The sequence below is a fragment of the Papio anubis genome, chromosome 20, assembly GCF_008728515.1.
Source record: "Papio anubis isolate 15944 chromosome 20, Panubis1.0, whole genome shotgun sequence".
Taxonomy (NCBI): Eukaryota; Metazoa; Chordata; class Mammalia; order Primates; family Cercopithecidae; genus Papio; species Papio anubis.
This window is the reverse complement of record NC_044995.1, coordinates 32,139,750-32,157,105: the sequence shown is the minus strand read 5'-3', so window position 1 is coordinate 32,157,105 and position 17,356 is coordinate 32,139,750. Positions and strand designations below refer to the sequence as shown.

Here is a 17,356-nt window from a genome sequence, read left to right as displayed (position 1 = left end):
GGCCAGCAGTGGTACAATCTTCACTCACTGCAACCTTCCCGTCTTGGGTTCAAGCAATTCTTGTGTGTCAGTTTCTCAAGTAGCTGGGAATACAGGCACATGCCACCACACCCAGCTAATTTCTGTATTTTTAGTAGTTACAGGGTTTCATCCTGTTGGCTAGGCTGGTCTCAAACTCCTGACCTCATGTGATTTTCCCACCTTGGCTTCCCAATGTGTTAGAATCACAGGAATGAGCCTCAAAGCCTGGCCCGTTCAATTTATTCTGAATTTTTAAAATTACTTTATACACTTTTTATAGTCGCTTTTGAAAATTGTATAACTTTTTTTTTTTTTTTTTTTTTTTTTTTTGAGACGGAGTCTCGCTTTGTCGCCCAGGCTGGAGTGCAGTGGCCGGATCTCAGCTCACTGCAAGCTCCGCCTCCCGGGTTTACGCCATTCTCCTGCCTCAGCCTCCCGAGTAGCTGGGACTACAGGTGCCCGCCACCTCGCCCGGCTAGTTTTTTGTATTTTTTAGTAGAGACGGGGTTTCACCGTGTTAACCAGGATGGTCTCGAACTCCTGACCTCGTGATCCGCCCGTCTCGGCCTCCCAAAGTGCTGGGATTACAGGCTTGAGCCACCGCGCCCGGCCTGTATAACTTTTTTGATGGGCCGTGTTGCCCGAATATTTTGTATACATTGTAATCTTTGATTGAGATTCAGATATTAACAAAAAGCTAACTGTTCAATCTTTATAATATAGGTTTTCCTTGTGTCGTCTGAAATCAATTGTCTTGGCTAGAGATTCTGGGAATTTCTCAAACATGTTTTTAGGATGTGTCTTATCTAAAATGTTGTGTTTATTGTTTAGTTAAATTGGCTTATTCATATTTCTTCTTAATAATCAGTAATCACTTGTTACAGCCATTCCCTGTTTGGGTTACTGAAGTTTCTCTGCTTCTGTAACATTTACCTTTAGACTCAGCAGACTCAAACTGTCATTCTAATGTATATCACTATTTCTTTCAGCATTTTATGTTATGGGAGACATTATCTGGTGTCTAAAAAAGTTCATAGAAACCAGAAATAAAGATGTATGTGCCAATATTTTTCTTATTTTAAAAAAAGAAACCAGGAGTTGGCAATTTACATTTGTGTGTGTGTGTGAGAGACAGAGTCTTACTCTCTTACCTAGGCTGGAGTGCAGGGGCATAATCTTAGCTCACTACAATCTCTGCCTCCACAGCTGAAGCAATTCTCCTGCTTCAGCCTTCAGGTAGCTAGGATTACAGGTACTTGTTACCATGCCTGGCTAATTTTCTGTATTTTTAGTTGAGATGGGGTTTCACCATGTTGGTCAGGCTGATCTCAATCTCCTGACCTCAGGTGATCCACCTGCCTTGCCTTACCAAAGGTCTGGGGTTACAGGCATGAGCCATCTTGCCTGGCCAACAATTTACTTTTTTTTTTTTTGAGATGGAGTCTCACTGTATCGCCAGGCTGGAGTGCAGTGGTGCAATCTTGGCTCACTGCAATCTTTGCCTCCCTGGTTGAAGCCATTCTCTCCCGCAGCCTACCGAGTAGCTGGGATTCAAGGTGCCCGCTGCCTTGCCCGCTAATTTTTTGTATTTTTAGTAAAGACAAGGTTTCACCATCTTGACCACGCTGGTTTTGAACTCCTGACCTCATGATCCACCCACCTCAGCCTCCCAAAGTGCTGTGATTACAGGCGTTAGTCACCATGCCCAACCAGCAATTTACTTTTAAAAGCACAATGTTATACTGGGCAGCAGAAAGAGCTGTGTTGGGTGTAACTAACAGAGCTTTCTTTTTCTTCTATGTGGCTATTTGCATTCTGCTCACCTGGGGCCCTTCACACACTTAACTCATTCATAAATTTTTTACAATTTTATTTTTGTCAGCATGTTTTTATTACATTTGTATGTCCAGGAAGAAATTAGAGTTGGTGGTATTTTGCTATGTCATCTTGCTTATGTAGTTTGTATAATTTTATAGGTTAGATTTGTAAAGTATATTTATCTGAATCTAGCAAATGAAGTAATGTGTTTTTGTTGTTCCTTTTAGTTATGAGTTCTCATTTTGCCCAAGACTTTTGGCCAGAGAAGAGCATACAAGAGTCTTTCCAAAAAGTGATACTGAGAAGATATGAAAAATGCAGACATGACAATTTACAGTTTAAAAAAGGCTGTAAAAGCATGGGTGAGCATAAGGTGCACAAAAGAGGTTATAATGGACTTAACCAATGTTTGACAACTACCCAGAAAAAAATATTTCAATGTGATAAATATGGAAAAGTCTTTCCTAAGTTTTCAAATTCAAACACATATAAGATAAGACATACTGGAATAAATCTTTTCAAATGTATAATATGTGGCAAAGCTTTTAACCGGTCCTCAACCCTTACTACACATGAGAAAATTCACACTGGAGAGAAACCCTACAAATGTGGAGAATGTGGCAAAGCTTTTAACCAATCTGCAAACCTTACTACACATAAGAGAATTCACACTGGAGAGAAACCCTACAAATGTGAAGAATGTGGCAAAGCCTTTAAGCAGTCCTCAAACCTTACTACACATAAGAAAATCCATAGTGGAGAGAAACCCTACAAATGTGAAGAATGTGGCAAAGCCTTCAACCGATCCACAGACCTTACTACACATAAGATAGTTCATACTGGAGAGAAACCTTACAAATGTGAAGAATGTGGCAAAGCCTTTAAGCACCCCTCACATGTTACTACACATAAGAAAATTCATATTAGAGGGAAACCCTACAAATGTGAAGAATGTGGCAAATCCTTTAAGCACTGCTCTAACCTTACTATACATAAGAGAATTCATACAGGAGAGAAACCCTACAAATGTGAAGATTGTGGCAAAGCCTTTCACCTATCCTCACACCTTACTACACATAAGATACTTCATACTGGAGAGAAACCCTACAGATGTAGAGAATGTGGCAAAGCCTTTAACCATTCCACAACCCTTTTTTCACATGAGAAAATTCATACTGGAGAGAAACCCTACAAATGCGATGAATGTGGCAAAACTTTTACTTGGCCCTCAATCCTCTCTAAACATAAAAGAACGCATACTGGAGAGAAACCCTACAAATGTGAAGAATGTGGCAAATCCTTTACTGCATCCTCAACTCTAACTACACATAAAAGAATTCATACTGGAGAGAAACCTTACAAATGTGAAGAATGTGGCAAAGCTTTTAATTGGTCCTCAGACCTTAATAAACATAAGAAAATTCATATTGAACGAAAACACTACATAGTGAAGAATGTGACAAATCTTTTAAATGTTCCTCCACTTTTAATTAGCATACAATAATTTATACTGGAGGGAAACCCTATGAATGTGTTGAATGTGGGAAAGCCTTTAACCAGTCCTCGACTCTGACTAAATATGAAAGTTTATATCGAACATAAACCCTACAAATATAAAGAATGTGACAAAGCTTTTTAAGGAAGTTCTCAACCCTTATTACACATAATTCATACCAAACAGAAACCCTACAAGTGTGAAGAATGTGGCAAAGCCTATAACAATTTCTCAATTCCTTGTTTTTTTTTTGAGATGGCGTTTCACTCTTGTCACCGAGGCTGGAGTGCAATGGCATGATCTCGGCTCACTCCAACTTTTGCCTCCTGGGTTTAAGCCATTCTTCTGCCTCAGCCTCACAAGTAGCTGGGATTACAGGTGCCCAACACCACGCCTGGCTAATTCTTTGTATTTTTGGTAGAGATGGGGTTTCACGATGTTGGCCAGGCTGCTCTCGAACTCCTGACCTCAGGTAATCCACCTGCCTTGGCCTTCCAAAGTGCTGGGGTTACAGGCGTGAGTCACCATGCCTGGCTACAAGTTCTTAATTCTTAAGAGACATGGCGATAATTCATGCTGAAGAGGAACTCTACAAACCTGAAAGATGCGACAGTGCTTTTACCAACACCTCCAAATTCCCTGTACGTAAAAATAAATTATACTAGTGTGAGACCCTAGAAATGTATAAAACATGACAAAGTGTTTATGTGGTTGTCAACACATGATTGTAGGTAATATAATTCATACATCCAAAACTGTAAGTGTGAAGAATGTGGCAAAATATTTTATTAGTGCTTATACCATATTTCACAGGAAAGCTCTTATCCTTGAGAAAAATTGTACAAAGGATATGGAAAAACCATTAATGCCTACTCATATCTTACTCAACAGAAGAAGGTTCATAGTTAATAAAGCATTAAGTGCAATTACTGTCAAAAAAATGTTTCAGAAAATAGAAGCCTTTAAAGTGAAGAAGAATATTTATTCTGAAGACAGCCATTACGAATATAAAGGGGGTAGTAGTGCCTTTACTTGTGTCACAGATCTTATTGCCCACATTTTGTACTAGAGGAAAACCCTGAAGCAGTTGCTCAAGCTTTGTTTGAGGGAATCAAGCAAATTTATATTGAGAATAGTCCTGCAAATGTAATGAATTTGGAAAGACTTTTTTTCCCAAAAACTACAGCTTAGAAAACACCAGAGGGTTTATACTAAAATATATTTTTGCAGATGCAGCAAATATGAAAAACTAATTCAAAATTGATTCTATGTAAATACCAGAGAATTTTCCATAGAATAATTAAGGTTCTGACAGTTCAGACATTACACTAAATCAGAATTTTGAGTATAAAAACTAATCCATGGCTACAGCTGTTAAATTATTTCTACATAACTTTTAAAAAAGTGGATTTTTGAAGCACTGTAATTACATTGAAAGTATACTTGTTTCCTTGAAAAAATTTTTTGAAAAGTGAATAATGATGTAATAAAGCTTTCACATTGCTTTATGCTGTGATTTTATTTTTATTGTATTCACATGTGAAAGCATATGATCAATTGATGCTGCATTAGAGATATTATTGTTTTTTACTAGTTGGGCATTATGTATGATCTTTTCTATAAAAGAGTAAGGACATTAAAATGTAAGATGCATGATGAAAACATATGTGGAGAGGCTTTTTGTAGTTAAGTAATGTATAAGGTGGGGGTTCATGTTCTCATTTGTATGATTCTAGCCTATTACTTAATGTTGATGCTTTGAATGTCTTTTGAATGGCCTAACCTACGTTAACATGTGTGCAGAACATCTGAAAACTTTTTTTCCAAAAATCATAATGAATTAATTAATAAAGATAAAAAATAAGGTGGGGTTTCAGAGTAATGCTTTTCTACATTATGTGAGAGAAAAATTATTAATTATAGTTAAAATTATTAAAATATGGCCAGGTGTATTTATTAGTTTAGACAGGTTTTAATATAATGTTTATGGTTTTTTAAATATAAAGTTTTATGGGCTGGGCGTAGTGGCTCATGCCTGTAATCCTAGCACTTTGGGAGGCTGAGGCAGGTGAATCACTTGAGGTTAGGAGATCGAGACCAGCCTGACCAACATGGAGAAACCCCATCTCTACTAAAAATACAAAAATTAGCTGGGCATGGTGGCACATGCCTGTAATCCCAGTTATTCAGGAACCTGAGAAAGAATTGCTTGAACCTGGGAGTTCTTGGATTACAGGTGTGCGCCACCATGCCTGGCTAATTTTTGTATTTTTAGTAGAGATGAGTTTCACCATGTTGGCCTGGATGGTCATGTACTCCTGACCTCAGGTGATCTGCCCATCTTGGCCTCCCAAACTGCTGGGATTACAGGCATGAGCCGCTAAACCCTGTCTATTTTTTTCTTATTGAAATTTATTATTAGTATTTGTGGGTATATAGTATGTGTATATATTTATGCCTTATATGGCATATTTTGATTCAGGCATACAATATGTAGAAATTTCATTACGGTAAATAAGATATCCATCACCTCTAGCATTTATCATTTGTATTACAAACAGTGTAATTATACACTTTTAGTGCATAATTTAGTGAAGCAGGTGGAATGCCTGAGGTCAACAGCTGAACATCAGCCTGGCGAACATGGTGAAACCCCGTCTCTACTGAAAATACAAAAATTAACTGGACATGGTCGTGCACGCCTGGAGGCTGAGGCAGGAGAATCGCTTGAACCCCGGAGGGAAGGTTGCAGTGAGCTGAGATCACACCACTGCGCTCTAGCCTGGATGACAGAGAGAGACTCCATCTCAAAAAAAGAGAAAGAAATATAAAAAAATTCTTACATTTCTGAGTTCTGAAAAATTAGTAAATATTTGTTATATAGTTTTCTTTGAACATGTGGTCTCTCTGCCTGCAAACATACAGACTTTTAGTGTTAATTTACATAGAGTTAACTATACACAAATTACTCTGAAGATAAACCTTAGGTGGAAGAAAATTATGACGTCTGTTTGTACATATTATCAGAAAAGCAATTATTCAAACAAAAATTATTTTAATAGCATGACTAATAGAAAACTAAACATCTCAAAAATGCTGAAAGCAAATCTATACTTTGTCTTGAATTTATTAATGTAAAATTTTATGGCTTATGGTTCAGATTTTTCCCAGAAAATGCCTATTAAAGCACAGGCAACTTTGTCTCCAGAAATAACACTCTTGAGTACAACAATAAAAGCCCTTTTCAAACGGAAAAAAAAAATCATTTTTAAGGTTTATATTAATAAAAACAACTAAAATTGAATAATTGGATATGTTTTTATTGTTCTATGTGTGTGTGAATGTATAAAACGGTACAAAAATAATTTAAGCCAGGAAAAAGATGTTAGTTAATATTTGTAATGAATAAAACTGGAAAGTAGTTAATTATTATTTTTTAGTCTGTTACTTGTGATTATTTTATTATTATTATACTTTAAATTCTAGGGTACATGTGCACAAAGAGCAGGTTTGATACATAAGTATACATGTGCTATGTTGGTTTGCTGCACGCATCAACTCATTTACATTAGGTATTTCTCCTAATGCTATCACTCCCTCAGCCCCCCACCCCCCGACAGGCCCCAGTGTGTGATGTTCCCTACCCTGTGTCCAAGTGCCAAGTGTTCAGTTCCCACCTATGAATGAGAACATGCGGTGTTTGGTTTTCTGTCCTTGTGATAGTTTGCTGAGAATGATGGTTTCCAGCTTCATCCATGTCCATGCAGAAGACATGAACTCATCCTTTTTTATGGTTGCATAGTATTCCATGGTGTATATGTGCCACATTTTCTTAATCCAGTCTATCATTGATGGACATTTGGGTTGGTTCCAAGTCTCTGCTATTGTGAATAGTGCCACAATAAACATAGTGTGCATGTGTCTTTATAGTAGCATGATTTATTTTAATTAGATGTCATTTGTCTATTTTGGCTTTTGTTGCTATTGCTTTTGGTGTTTTAGTCATGAAGTCCTTTCCCATGCCTATGTCCTGAATGGTATTGCATAGGTTTTCTTCTAGGATTTTTATGGTTTTAGGTCTAACACTTAAGTCTTTAATCCATCTTGAGTTAATTTTTGTATAAGGTGTAAGGAAAGGATCCAGTTTTAGCTTTCTACATATGGCTAGCCAGTTTTCTCAGCACCCGAGTAGCCTGTAGTCCCAGCTACTCGGGAGGCTGAGGCAGGAGAATCACTTGAACCTGGGAGGCAGAGGTTGTTGTGATAATACCCTGGATTCCCAGTCTGTTGCACACCTGCTGTGTAATACATTCCTATTGAGTGTAAAAAAAAAGTGTGACTGTGGTGGGAAATCACTCACAAAATTAGGTCACTCATGAGTTGACTTCGTGTTTATCAAAATAGAGATTATCCTGATTGCGCCAAACTTAATTAGAGGTGCTTTTAAGAGAAAGAGACACATAGAAAAATACCTCTGCTGGCCTGAAAGTCTAAGTGATTTCTAGGCGGAACATACTGTAAGCTGCTTATAGTGGCCACATGGCAGGAAACATGTTTGTATATTGTCATCATTCCTGCCTCCTGCACATTGCTTCCAGTAGGGAGAATAAGCGGATCCTATGGCAGAGGGAAAAAAGGGAATCTTATTTATGCAAGAAATAATCACCTCTCATCTGGGATAGCTAAGAGAAACAGGAGACCACAACAGGACCACATTAATGGGAGGACAAGGGTAACCTGGGTAAAAGTGCTCACTGGTATTACAGAACAACATTTAGCAAGCTGTAGTGAATGATCAGCCTCTGGGATACTGATAGTCTCCCATCAAGGCTGAACTCATTCTAATTCAATCAGCATGTCTGCACCATTCTGGTGACCCAGGTTTACACTATTCATTACAGAAATACCATGAAGACCAGTGGGTAATGTCCTAGAATTGAACTGATTTCCAAAGGCATACCTAATTTTTTTTCACATTTGAAAAACCTTAAAAAGAATAAATTTATAAATAATTAACTTCTAATTATAGAGGATTCTACTATACTGTAATAAACTATAAACATCTTAATATGAATACTTCTTGAATACATAGTTATGTAGGCCGTTTCTTTTAGATTAACATGAAACAACAGAGAAAACATTTGAAATGAGATAAAATTAATCAAAACCACATCTTTTCAATGGCTTGGCATAATTACCATGCTTTTAGAAATGGCCAGATGATTAACAAAAGAAACAAAGACAAGATTTGGGTTTTGCTCACTTGACCTTTTGAAATCTAAAATTCTGGCTAAAGTATTCAAAGGGAGTATTTTCCAGGGGGCTTCCCAGGGTTTCTACTTAAAATGATATTCCTTTTCTGCTGTATATTTGCTAGCTTTTGATCAAATATTACAGGAACTCAATACAAATCAACAAAATAAATCTTTATTTTACCACAAGCATTATTGATGCATATGCTTATACTTGTTTTTTTTTTCAGTGTGTTATTTATCGCTGCGAAGTGGCTGTCCTGCCAGAAAACTGCTATTCTTAGCCGTACTTACATTGACTAATAGTGAGGAGAAGTGAAGTGGATAAAAGGCAAATGTGTCTCCTCTGTATCTTTTTTCATCCATTGACTGAAGAACAGGAGGATGCAGAAGATGAAAGAAAATATAATTCCTGAATGATTATGAAGAATGTCTCTTAACCAGACAAAAAACCCAGAGGGGATTTTTTTTTTTTTTCCATGATTGTACTCTCTGCTTCTATGAGTTTAATTTTTTTTACACTTTACATAGAAACAGGATTATGTGGCCAGGCTCAGTGGCTCACATCTCTAATCCCAGCACTTTATTATGGTTGAAATAAAAATTATACAAAAATATTAATAAAATATGGCTGGGAGCGGTGGCTCAGGCCTGTAATCCCAGCACTTTGGGAGGCCGAGGTGGGCGGATCACGAGGTCAGGAGATCGAGACCATCCTGGCTCACATGGTGAAACCCTGTCTCCACTAAAAATACACAAAAATTAGCCGCGCATGGTGGCGGGCGCCTGTAGTCCCAGTGACTGGGAGGCTGAGGCAAAAGAATGGCGGAGACCCGAGAGGCGGAGCTTGCAGTGAGCCCAGATTGCGCCACTGCACTCCAGCCTGGGTGACAGAGCGAGACTCCATCTCAAAAAAGAAAAGAAAAAACTAGTAGTAGTGGGGGTCCACCATTGCTGAGCCTTGAGTAGGCGATTTTTTCCTCCAGTGTAAACAAAGCCGTTGGAAACTTCCAACTGGGCGGATTCCACCACAGTTCAGCAAGGCCGCTGTGGCCAGACTGCCAGATTTCTCCTCTCTGGGCCTGGCATCGCTGAAGAAAAAGGGAGCAGCCCCAGTACGGGACTTTATATAGATAAAACCCCATCTTCCTGGAATGGAGCACCTTCAGCCAACTTCAACGTCCCTGCCTGACAGATCTGAAGAGTTCAGCAGACCTCCCAGCTCAGCGTTCCAGCTCTGCTATGAGTCCAACTGCCTCCTCAAGTGGGTCTCTGACCCACATGTATCCTTACTGGGAGAAACCTCCCAATAGGGGCCGACAGACACCTCATACAGGAGAGCTCTGGCTGGCATCTGGCAGGTGCCCCTCTGGGACTAAGCTTCCAGAGGAAAGAACAGGCAGCAAAATTTGCTCTTCTGCAGGCTCCGCTGGTGATACCCGGGCAAACAAGGTCTGGAGTTGACCTCCAGCGAATTCCAGCAGACCTGCAGCAGACCGGCCTGTTAGAAGGAAAACTAACAAACAGAAAGGAATAGCACTTCCACTCAGAGACCCCATCCGAAGGTCACCAACATCAAAGACCAAAGGTAGCTAAATCCACAAAGATGGGGAGAGACCAGCGGAAAAAGGCTAAAAATTCCAAAAACCACAGCATCTTTTCTCCTCCAAAGGATCACAACTCCTCTTCAGCAAGGGAACAAAACTGGATGGAGAATGAGTTTGATGAATTGACAGAAGTAGGCTTCATAAGGTGGATAATAACAAACTCCTCTGACCTGAAGAAGCATATTCTAACCCAATGCAAGGAAGCTAAGAACCTTGAAAAAAAGCTAGACAAATTCCTTACTAGAATAACAAATTTAGAGAAGAACATAAATGACCTAATGGAGCTGAAAAACACAGCACAAGAACTTTGTGAAGTATATACAAGTATCAATAGCCGAATTGATCAAGCAGAAGAAAGGATATCAGGGATTGAAGATAAACTTAATGAAATAAAGCAAGAAAAGATTAGAGAAAAAAGAATAGAAAGGAATGAATAAGGCCTCCAAGAAATATGGGACTATGTCAAAAGGCCATATCTATGTTTGACTGGTACCTGAAAGTAATGGAGACAATGGAGGTAAGTTGGAAAACACTCTTCAGGAGACTATCCAGGAGAACTTCCCAAACCTAGCAAGACAGGCCAACATTGAAATTCAGGAAATACAGAGAACACCACAAAGATACTCCTCAAGAAGAGCAACCCCAAGACACATAATCATCAGATTCGCCAAGGTTGAAATGAAGGAAACATTGTTAAGGGCAGCCAGAGAGAAAGAGGGAAGCCCGACAGACTAACAGTGGATCTCTCTGTAGAAACCTTACAAGCTAGAAGAGAATGGGGTCCAATATTCAAGATTCTTAAAGAATTTTCAACCCAGAATTTCGTATCCAGTAAAACTAAGTTTCATAAGAGAAGGAGAAATAAAATACTTTACAGACAAGCAAATTCTGAGAGATTTTGTCACCACCAGGCCTGCCTTAAAAGAGATCCTGAAGGAAGCACTAAACATGGAAAGGAACAACTGGTACCAGCCACTGCAAAAACATACCAAATTGTAAAGAACATCAACACTATGAAGAAACTGCATCAACTAATGGGCTAAATAACCAGCTAGCATCATAATGACAGGATCAAGTTTACACATAACAATATTAACCTTAAAGGTAAATGGGCTAAATGACCTAATTAAAAGACACAGACTGGCAAATTGGATAAAGAGTCAAGACCCATCAGTGTGCTGTATTCAGGAGATCCTTTTCACATGCAAAAACACACATAGGCTCAAAATAAAGGGATGGAGGAATACTTACCAAGCAAATGGAAAGTGAAAAAAAAAAAAAAAAGCAGGAGTTGCAACCCTAATCTCTGATAAAACAGACTTTAAACCAACAACGATTAAAAGAGACAAAGAAGGGCATTACATAATGGTAACAGGATTGAGGCATCAAGAAGAGCTAATAATCCTAAGTATATATGGACCCAATACAGGAGCACCCAAATTCATAAAGCAAGTTCTTAGAGACCTACAAAGAGACTTAGACTCCTACACAATAACAGTGGGAGACTTTAACACCCCACTGTCAATATTACATAGAACAATGAAACAGAAAATTAACAAGGATATTCAGGATTTGAACTCAGCTCTGGATCAAGTGGATCTAAAAGACATCTACAGAACTCTCCACCCTAAATCAACAGAATATACATTCTTCTCAGCACCACATCACACTTATTCTAAAATTGACCACATAATTGGAAGTAAAACACTGCTCAGCAAATGGGAAAGAATGGAAATCATAACAGTCTCTCAGGTCACAGTGCAATCAAATTAGAGCTCAAGATTAAGAAGCTCATTCAAAACCGCACAACTACATGGAAACTGAACAACCTGCCCCTGGACGACTACTGGGTACATAATGAAATGAAGGCAGAAATAAAGATGTTCTTTGAAACCAATGAGAACAAAGACGCAACGTACCAGAATCTCTGGGGCACATTTAAAGCAGTGTGTAGAGGAAAATTTACAGCACTAAATATCCACAAGAGAAAGCAGGAAAGATCTAAAATCACAACCCAACATCAAAATTAAAAGAACTAGAGAAGCAAGAGGAAACAAATTCAAAAGCTAGCAGAAGACAAGAAATAACTAAGATCAGAGCAGAACTGAAGGAGATAGAGACACGAAAAGCTCTTCAAAAAATCAGTGAATCCAGGAGCTGGTTTTTTTGAAAAGATAAATGAAATAGATAGACTGCTAGCCAGATTAATAAAGAAGAAAAGAGAGAAGAATCAAATAGACACAATAAAAAATGATAAAGGGGATATCACCACTGATTCCACAGAAATACAAACCACCATCAGAGAATACTATAAACACCTCTATGCAAATAAACTAGAAAATCTAGAAGAAATGGATAAATTCCTGGACACATATACTCTCCCAAGACTAAACCAAGAAGAAGTCAAATCCCTGAATAGACCAATAACAAGTTCAGAAATTGAGGCAGTAATTAATAGCCTACCAACGAAAAAAAGTCCAGGACCAGACGGATTCACAGTCGAATTTTACCAGAGGTACAAAGAGGAGTTGGTACCATTTCTCATTAAACTATTCCAAACAATAGAAAAAGAGGGAATCCTCCCTAACTCATTTTATGAGGCCGGCATCATCCTGATACCAAAACCTGGCAGAGACACAACAAAAAAACCCACAAAATTTCAGGCCAATATCCCTGATGAACATCGATGCAAAAATCCTCAATAAAAGACTGGCAAAGCGAATCCAGCAGCACATCAAAAAGTTTATCCAGCAAGATCAAGTTGGCTTGATCCCTCAGATGCAAGGCTGGTTCAACATATACAAATCAATAAATGTAATTCATCACATAAGCAGAACCAATGACAAAAACCACATGATATTCTCAACAGATGCAGAAAAGGCCTTTGACAAAATTCAACACCCTTTCCTGCTAAAAGCTCTCAATAAACTATGTATTGATGGAATGTATCTCAAAATAATAATAGCTATTTATGACAAATGCACAGCCAATATCATACTGAATAAGCAAAAACTGGAAGCATTCCCTTTGAAAACCGGCACAAGACAAGGATGCCCTCTCTCACCACTCCTATTCAACATAGTATTGGAAGTTCTGACCAGGACAATCAGGCAAGAGAAAGAAATAAAGGGTATTCATAATTAGGAAAGCAGGAAGTCAAATTGTTTCGGCCTCATGATCTGTATATTTAGAAACCCAACAATGGCCGGGCGCCAGGTGGCTCAAGCCTGTATCCCCAGCACTTTATACCACATCGGGCGGATCACGAGGTCAGGAGATCGAGACCATCCCATAATGCCCGTGAAACCCCCGCTCCTCTACTAAAAATACAAAAAACTAGGCCGGGCGCAGGTGGCGGGCGCTTTGTAGTCCCAGCTACCGGGAGGCTGAGGCTGTGGAGAATGGCACAACCCGAGGCGGAGCTTGCAGTGAGCTGAGATCCGGCCACTGCACTCCAGCCTGGCTATAGAGCAAGACTCCGCCTCAAAAAAAAAAGAAAAACCCCATCAGTTTCAGCCCTAAAATCTCTCAGGAGCTGGATAAGCAATCTCCAGCTGGTCTCAAGATACAAATCACTGCAAAAATCACAAGCATTCCTATATACTCAATAACAACAAAGACAGCCAACTCATGAGTGAACTCCTATTCAACTGCTACAAAGGGAATAAAATTAGCCTAGGAATATACACCCATGGTTGGATGTGAAGGACCTCTTCAAGAAGAACTACAAACCACTGCTCAAGAAAATAAGACAGGACACAAACAATTGAAAAACATTCCATGCTCATGGACAGGAAGAATCAATATCATGAAAATGGCCATACCACCCAAAGTAATTTATAGGATTTAATGCTATCACCATCAAGTTACTAACATTCTTCTACTGAGGAATTCCTGGAAAAAAAAATCTACTTAAACTTCCTATGGAACCAGGAAAGACTTATAGCCGTAAGACAATCTTAATCAAAAAGAACAAGGCTGGAGGCATCATGCTACCTGACTTCAAACTATACTAAAAGTCTACAGTAATCAAAACAGCATGGTACTGGTAAATCAAAACAGATATATAGACCAATGAACAGAACAGAGGCCTCAGAAATAACACCACACAACTACAACCATCTGATCTTTGACAAACCTGACACAAACAACCAATGTGGAAAGGACTCCTATTTAATAAATGGCTTGGGAAAACTGGCTAGCCATATATACAGAAAACCAAACTGACCCTTCCTTACACTTTATACAAAAATTAACTCAAGATGGATTAAAGACTTAAAATGTAAGACCTAAGACCATAAAACCCTAGAAGAAAAACCTAGGCAATACCATTCAGACATAGGTATGTGCAAAGACTTCAATGTCAAAACACCAAAAGCAACACAACAAAAGCCAAAATTGGACAAATGGGATCTAATTAAAGAGCTTCTGCAGAGCAAAAGAAACTATCATCAGGCCGGGCGTGGCTCAAGCCTGTAATCCTAGCACTTTGGGAGGCCGAGACGGGCGATCACAAGGTCAGGGATCGACCATCCTGGCTAACACGGGTGAAAACCCCGCCTCTACTTGTAAGTACAAAAAGATCCAGCCGGGCGAGTATGAAAGTGCCTGTAGTCCCAGCTACTCTGGGAGGCTGAGCCAGACATTTCATGAATCTGGGAGGCTGAGCTTGCAGTGAGCAGAGATCCCGCCACTGCACTCCAGCCCAGGATAGATGAGACTCCGCCTCAAAATAAAAAAAAAAGAAACTATCATCAGACTGAAAGGAAACCAGAATAGGAGAAAATTTTTTGCATCTATTCTTCTGACAAAGGGTTGTAATATCCATGAATCTAAGAATCCAAACAAATTCCATAAGAAAAACGAACAACCCCATCAAAAAGCAAGGTATCATGAACAGACACTTCAAAAAAAAAAGAAGACATTTATGTGGGCCAACAAAACACATGAAAAAATGCTCATCATCACTGGTCAAGTTTAGGAGAAAATGCAAAATCGTTCATGAATGAGTTACCATTCCCACACCAGTGAGAATGGCAGTCATTACAAAAATCAGGAACAGATGCTGCTGAGGAGGGATGTGTGAGAAATAGGAAATGCTCTTACAATTGTTGATGGTGTGTAAATTAGTTCAACCATTGTGGAAGACAGACAATTCCTCAAGAATCTAGAACTAGAAATACCATTTGACCTAGTAATCCCATTAATTGATATATACCCAAAGGATTATAAATCATGACTATAAAGACACATGTACACCTTTTTTTGATATGGAGTCTCAGCTCTGATGCCCAGGCTGGAGTGCAGTGGCATGGTCTCAGCTCACTGCAAGCTCCACATCCCAGGTTCACGCCATTCTCCTTCCTCAGCCTCCCAGTAGCTGGCACTACAGGTGCCCACCACCACGCCCAGCTAATTTTTGTATTTTTAGTAGAGATGGAGTTTAACCATGTTAGCCAAGATGGTCTTGATCTCCTGACTTCGTGATCCACCTGCCTTGGCCTCCCAAAGTGCTGGGATTACAGGCATGAGCCACCACACCCGGCCCATGCACACATATTTTTATTGCAGCACTATTCACAATATCAAAGACTTAGAACCAACCCAAATGTCCATCAATGATAGACTGGATAAAGAAAATGTGGCATACATACACTGTGGAATACCATGCAGCCATAAAAAAGGATGAGTTCATGTCCTTTGCAGAGACATGGATGAAGCTGGAAACCATCATTCTCAGTAAACCAACACAAGAACAGAAAACCAAACACCACATGTTCTCACTCATAAATGGGAATTGTACAATGAGAACACACGGACACAGGGTGGGGAACATCACACACTGGGGCCTGTCGAGGGGTGGGGGACTAGGGAAGGGATAGCATTAGGAGAAATACCTAATGTAGGTGACGGGTTGATGGGTGCAGCAAACCACTATGGCACGTGTATAACTGTAACAGAACTGCATATTCTGCACATGTACCCCAGAACTTAAAGCATAATAATAAAAAAAAGTTGAAAAAAAAAGATGGGGAGTAATTAAAGGAATATAAGGTAGATAGATTAAGTTTTTCTTAGCTTTCATTTGGTAGGGCTTCACCTTGGAACAATGGCCCATGATTTTGAACATGATGATGCTTTTTTGACTTGGGTGTGATGTGTCCATCCTTTTTCTGCTGTGCAAACGGCAGTCTCGGTGGGTAGCAGCATGAGGTAGGGGCCTTCCTAGGCTGTCTCAAGTTTTCCTTTTTTCTATCCTTTGATGAGGACGTGGTCTCCAGGCTGATGTTGGTGTGCTGGACACTCTAGGGGTGGTACCTGTGCTAAAAGACTTTTAGTTCTGAGAAAAGGGAAAGTGGAAGATCCTCACTATAGGGTCCAGCCCTACAGGGCCTGTGGGTTTTTCTTTTCATGTGCCGAGACAAGAGATCTTATAAATAAAGACACAAGACAAAGATAGAAGAAAAGACAGCTGGACCCGGGGGGACCACGACCACCAAGTCGCGGAGACCAGTAGTGGCCCCGAATGCCTGGCTGCCCTGTTATTTATTGGATACAAGGCAAGGGGACAGGGTAAGGAGTGTGAGCCATCTCCAGTGATAGGTAAGGTCACGCGAGTCATGTGTACACCGGACAGTGGGCCCTTCCCTGTATGGTAGCCGAGGTGGAGAGAGAGAGAGAACAGCTTACGTCATTATTTCTTCTCTGCATTTCAAAGACTTTAGTGCTTTCACTAATTCTGCTACTGCCATCTAGAAGGCGGAGCCAGGTGTGCAGGGCGGAACATGAAAGCAGACCAGGAGCATGACCGCTGAAGCACAGCATCACAGGGAGATGGTTAGGTATCCGGATGGTTGCGGGCGGGCCTGACTAATGTCAGGCCTTCCACAAGAGGCAGTGGCGCAGACTCTTCTCTAACTCCCCGGGGCGGGGGGAAGGGAGACTCCCTCTCCAGGTAGGCTAAGTAATGGGTGCCTTCCCAGGCACTGGCGTTACCGCTAGACCAAGTAGCCCTCTAGTGGCCCTGTCCGGGCATGACAGAGGGCTCACACTCTTCTTCCTAGGTTACAATAGTAGAACAAAGATTATTATAATATTGGAATAAAGAGTAATGCTATAAACTAATGATTAGTAATATTCATATATAATCATATCTATATTCT

The 17,356-nt window shown here is 39.8% G+C and overlaps 2 protein-coding genes across 2 annotated transcripts in view; one reads left to right on the top strand and one right to left on the bottom strand.

The window, feature by feature from the left end:
- LOC103881154 (zinc finger protein 253) overlaps positions 1-3,569 on the top strand; it is a 33,513-nt gene extending 29,944 nt beyond the window's left edge. Inside the window, 3 exon segments of the mRNA XM_031660352.1 lie at positions 2,067-3,281; positions 3,284-3,419; positions 3,421-3,569. Of these exon segments, the coding sequence (XP_031516212.1) occupies positions 2,067-3,281; positions 3,284-3,419; positions 3,421-3,478 (1,409 nt within the window). The 3' untranslated portion in view covers positions 3,479-3,569.
- The window catches only part of LOC101007196 (zinc finger protein 506), a 504,157-nt gene that overhangs the window by 94,431 nt on the left and 392,370 nt on the right, over positions 1-17,356 (bottom strand).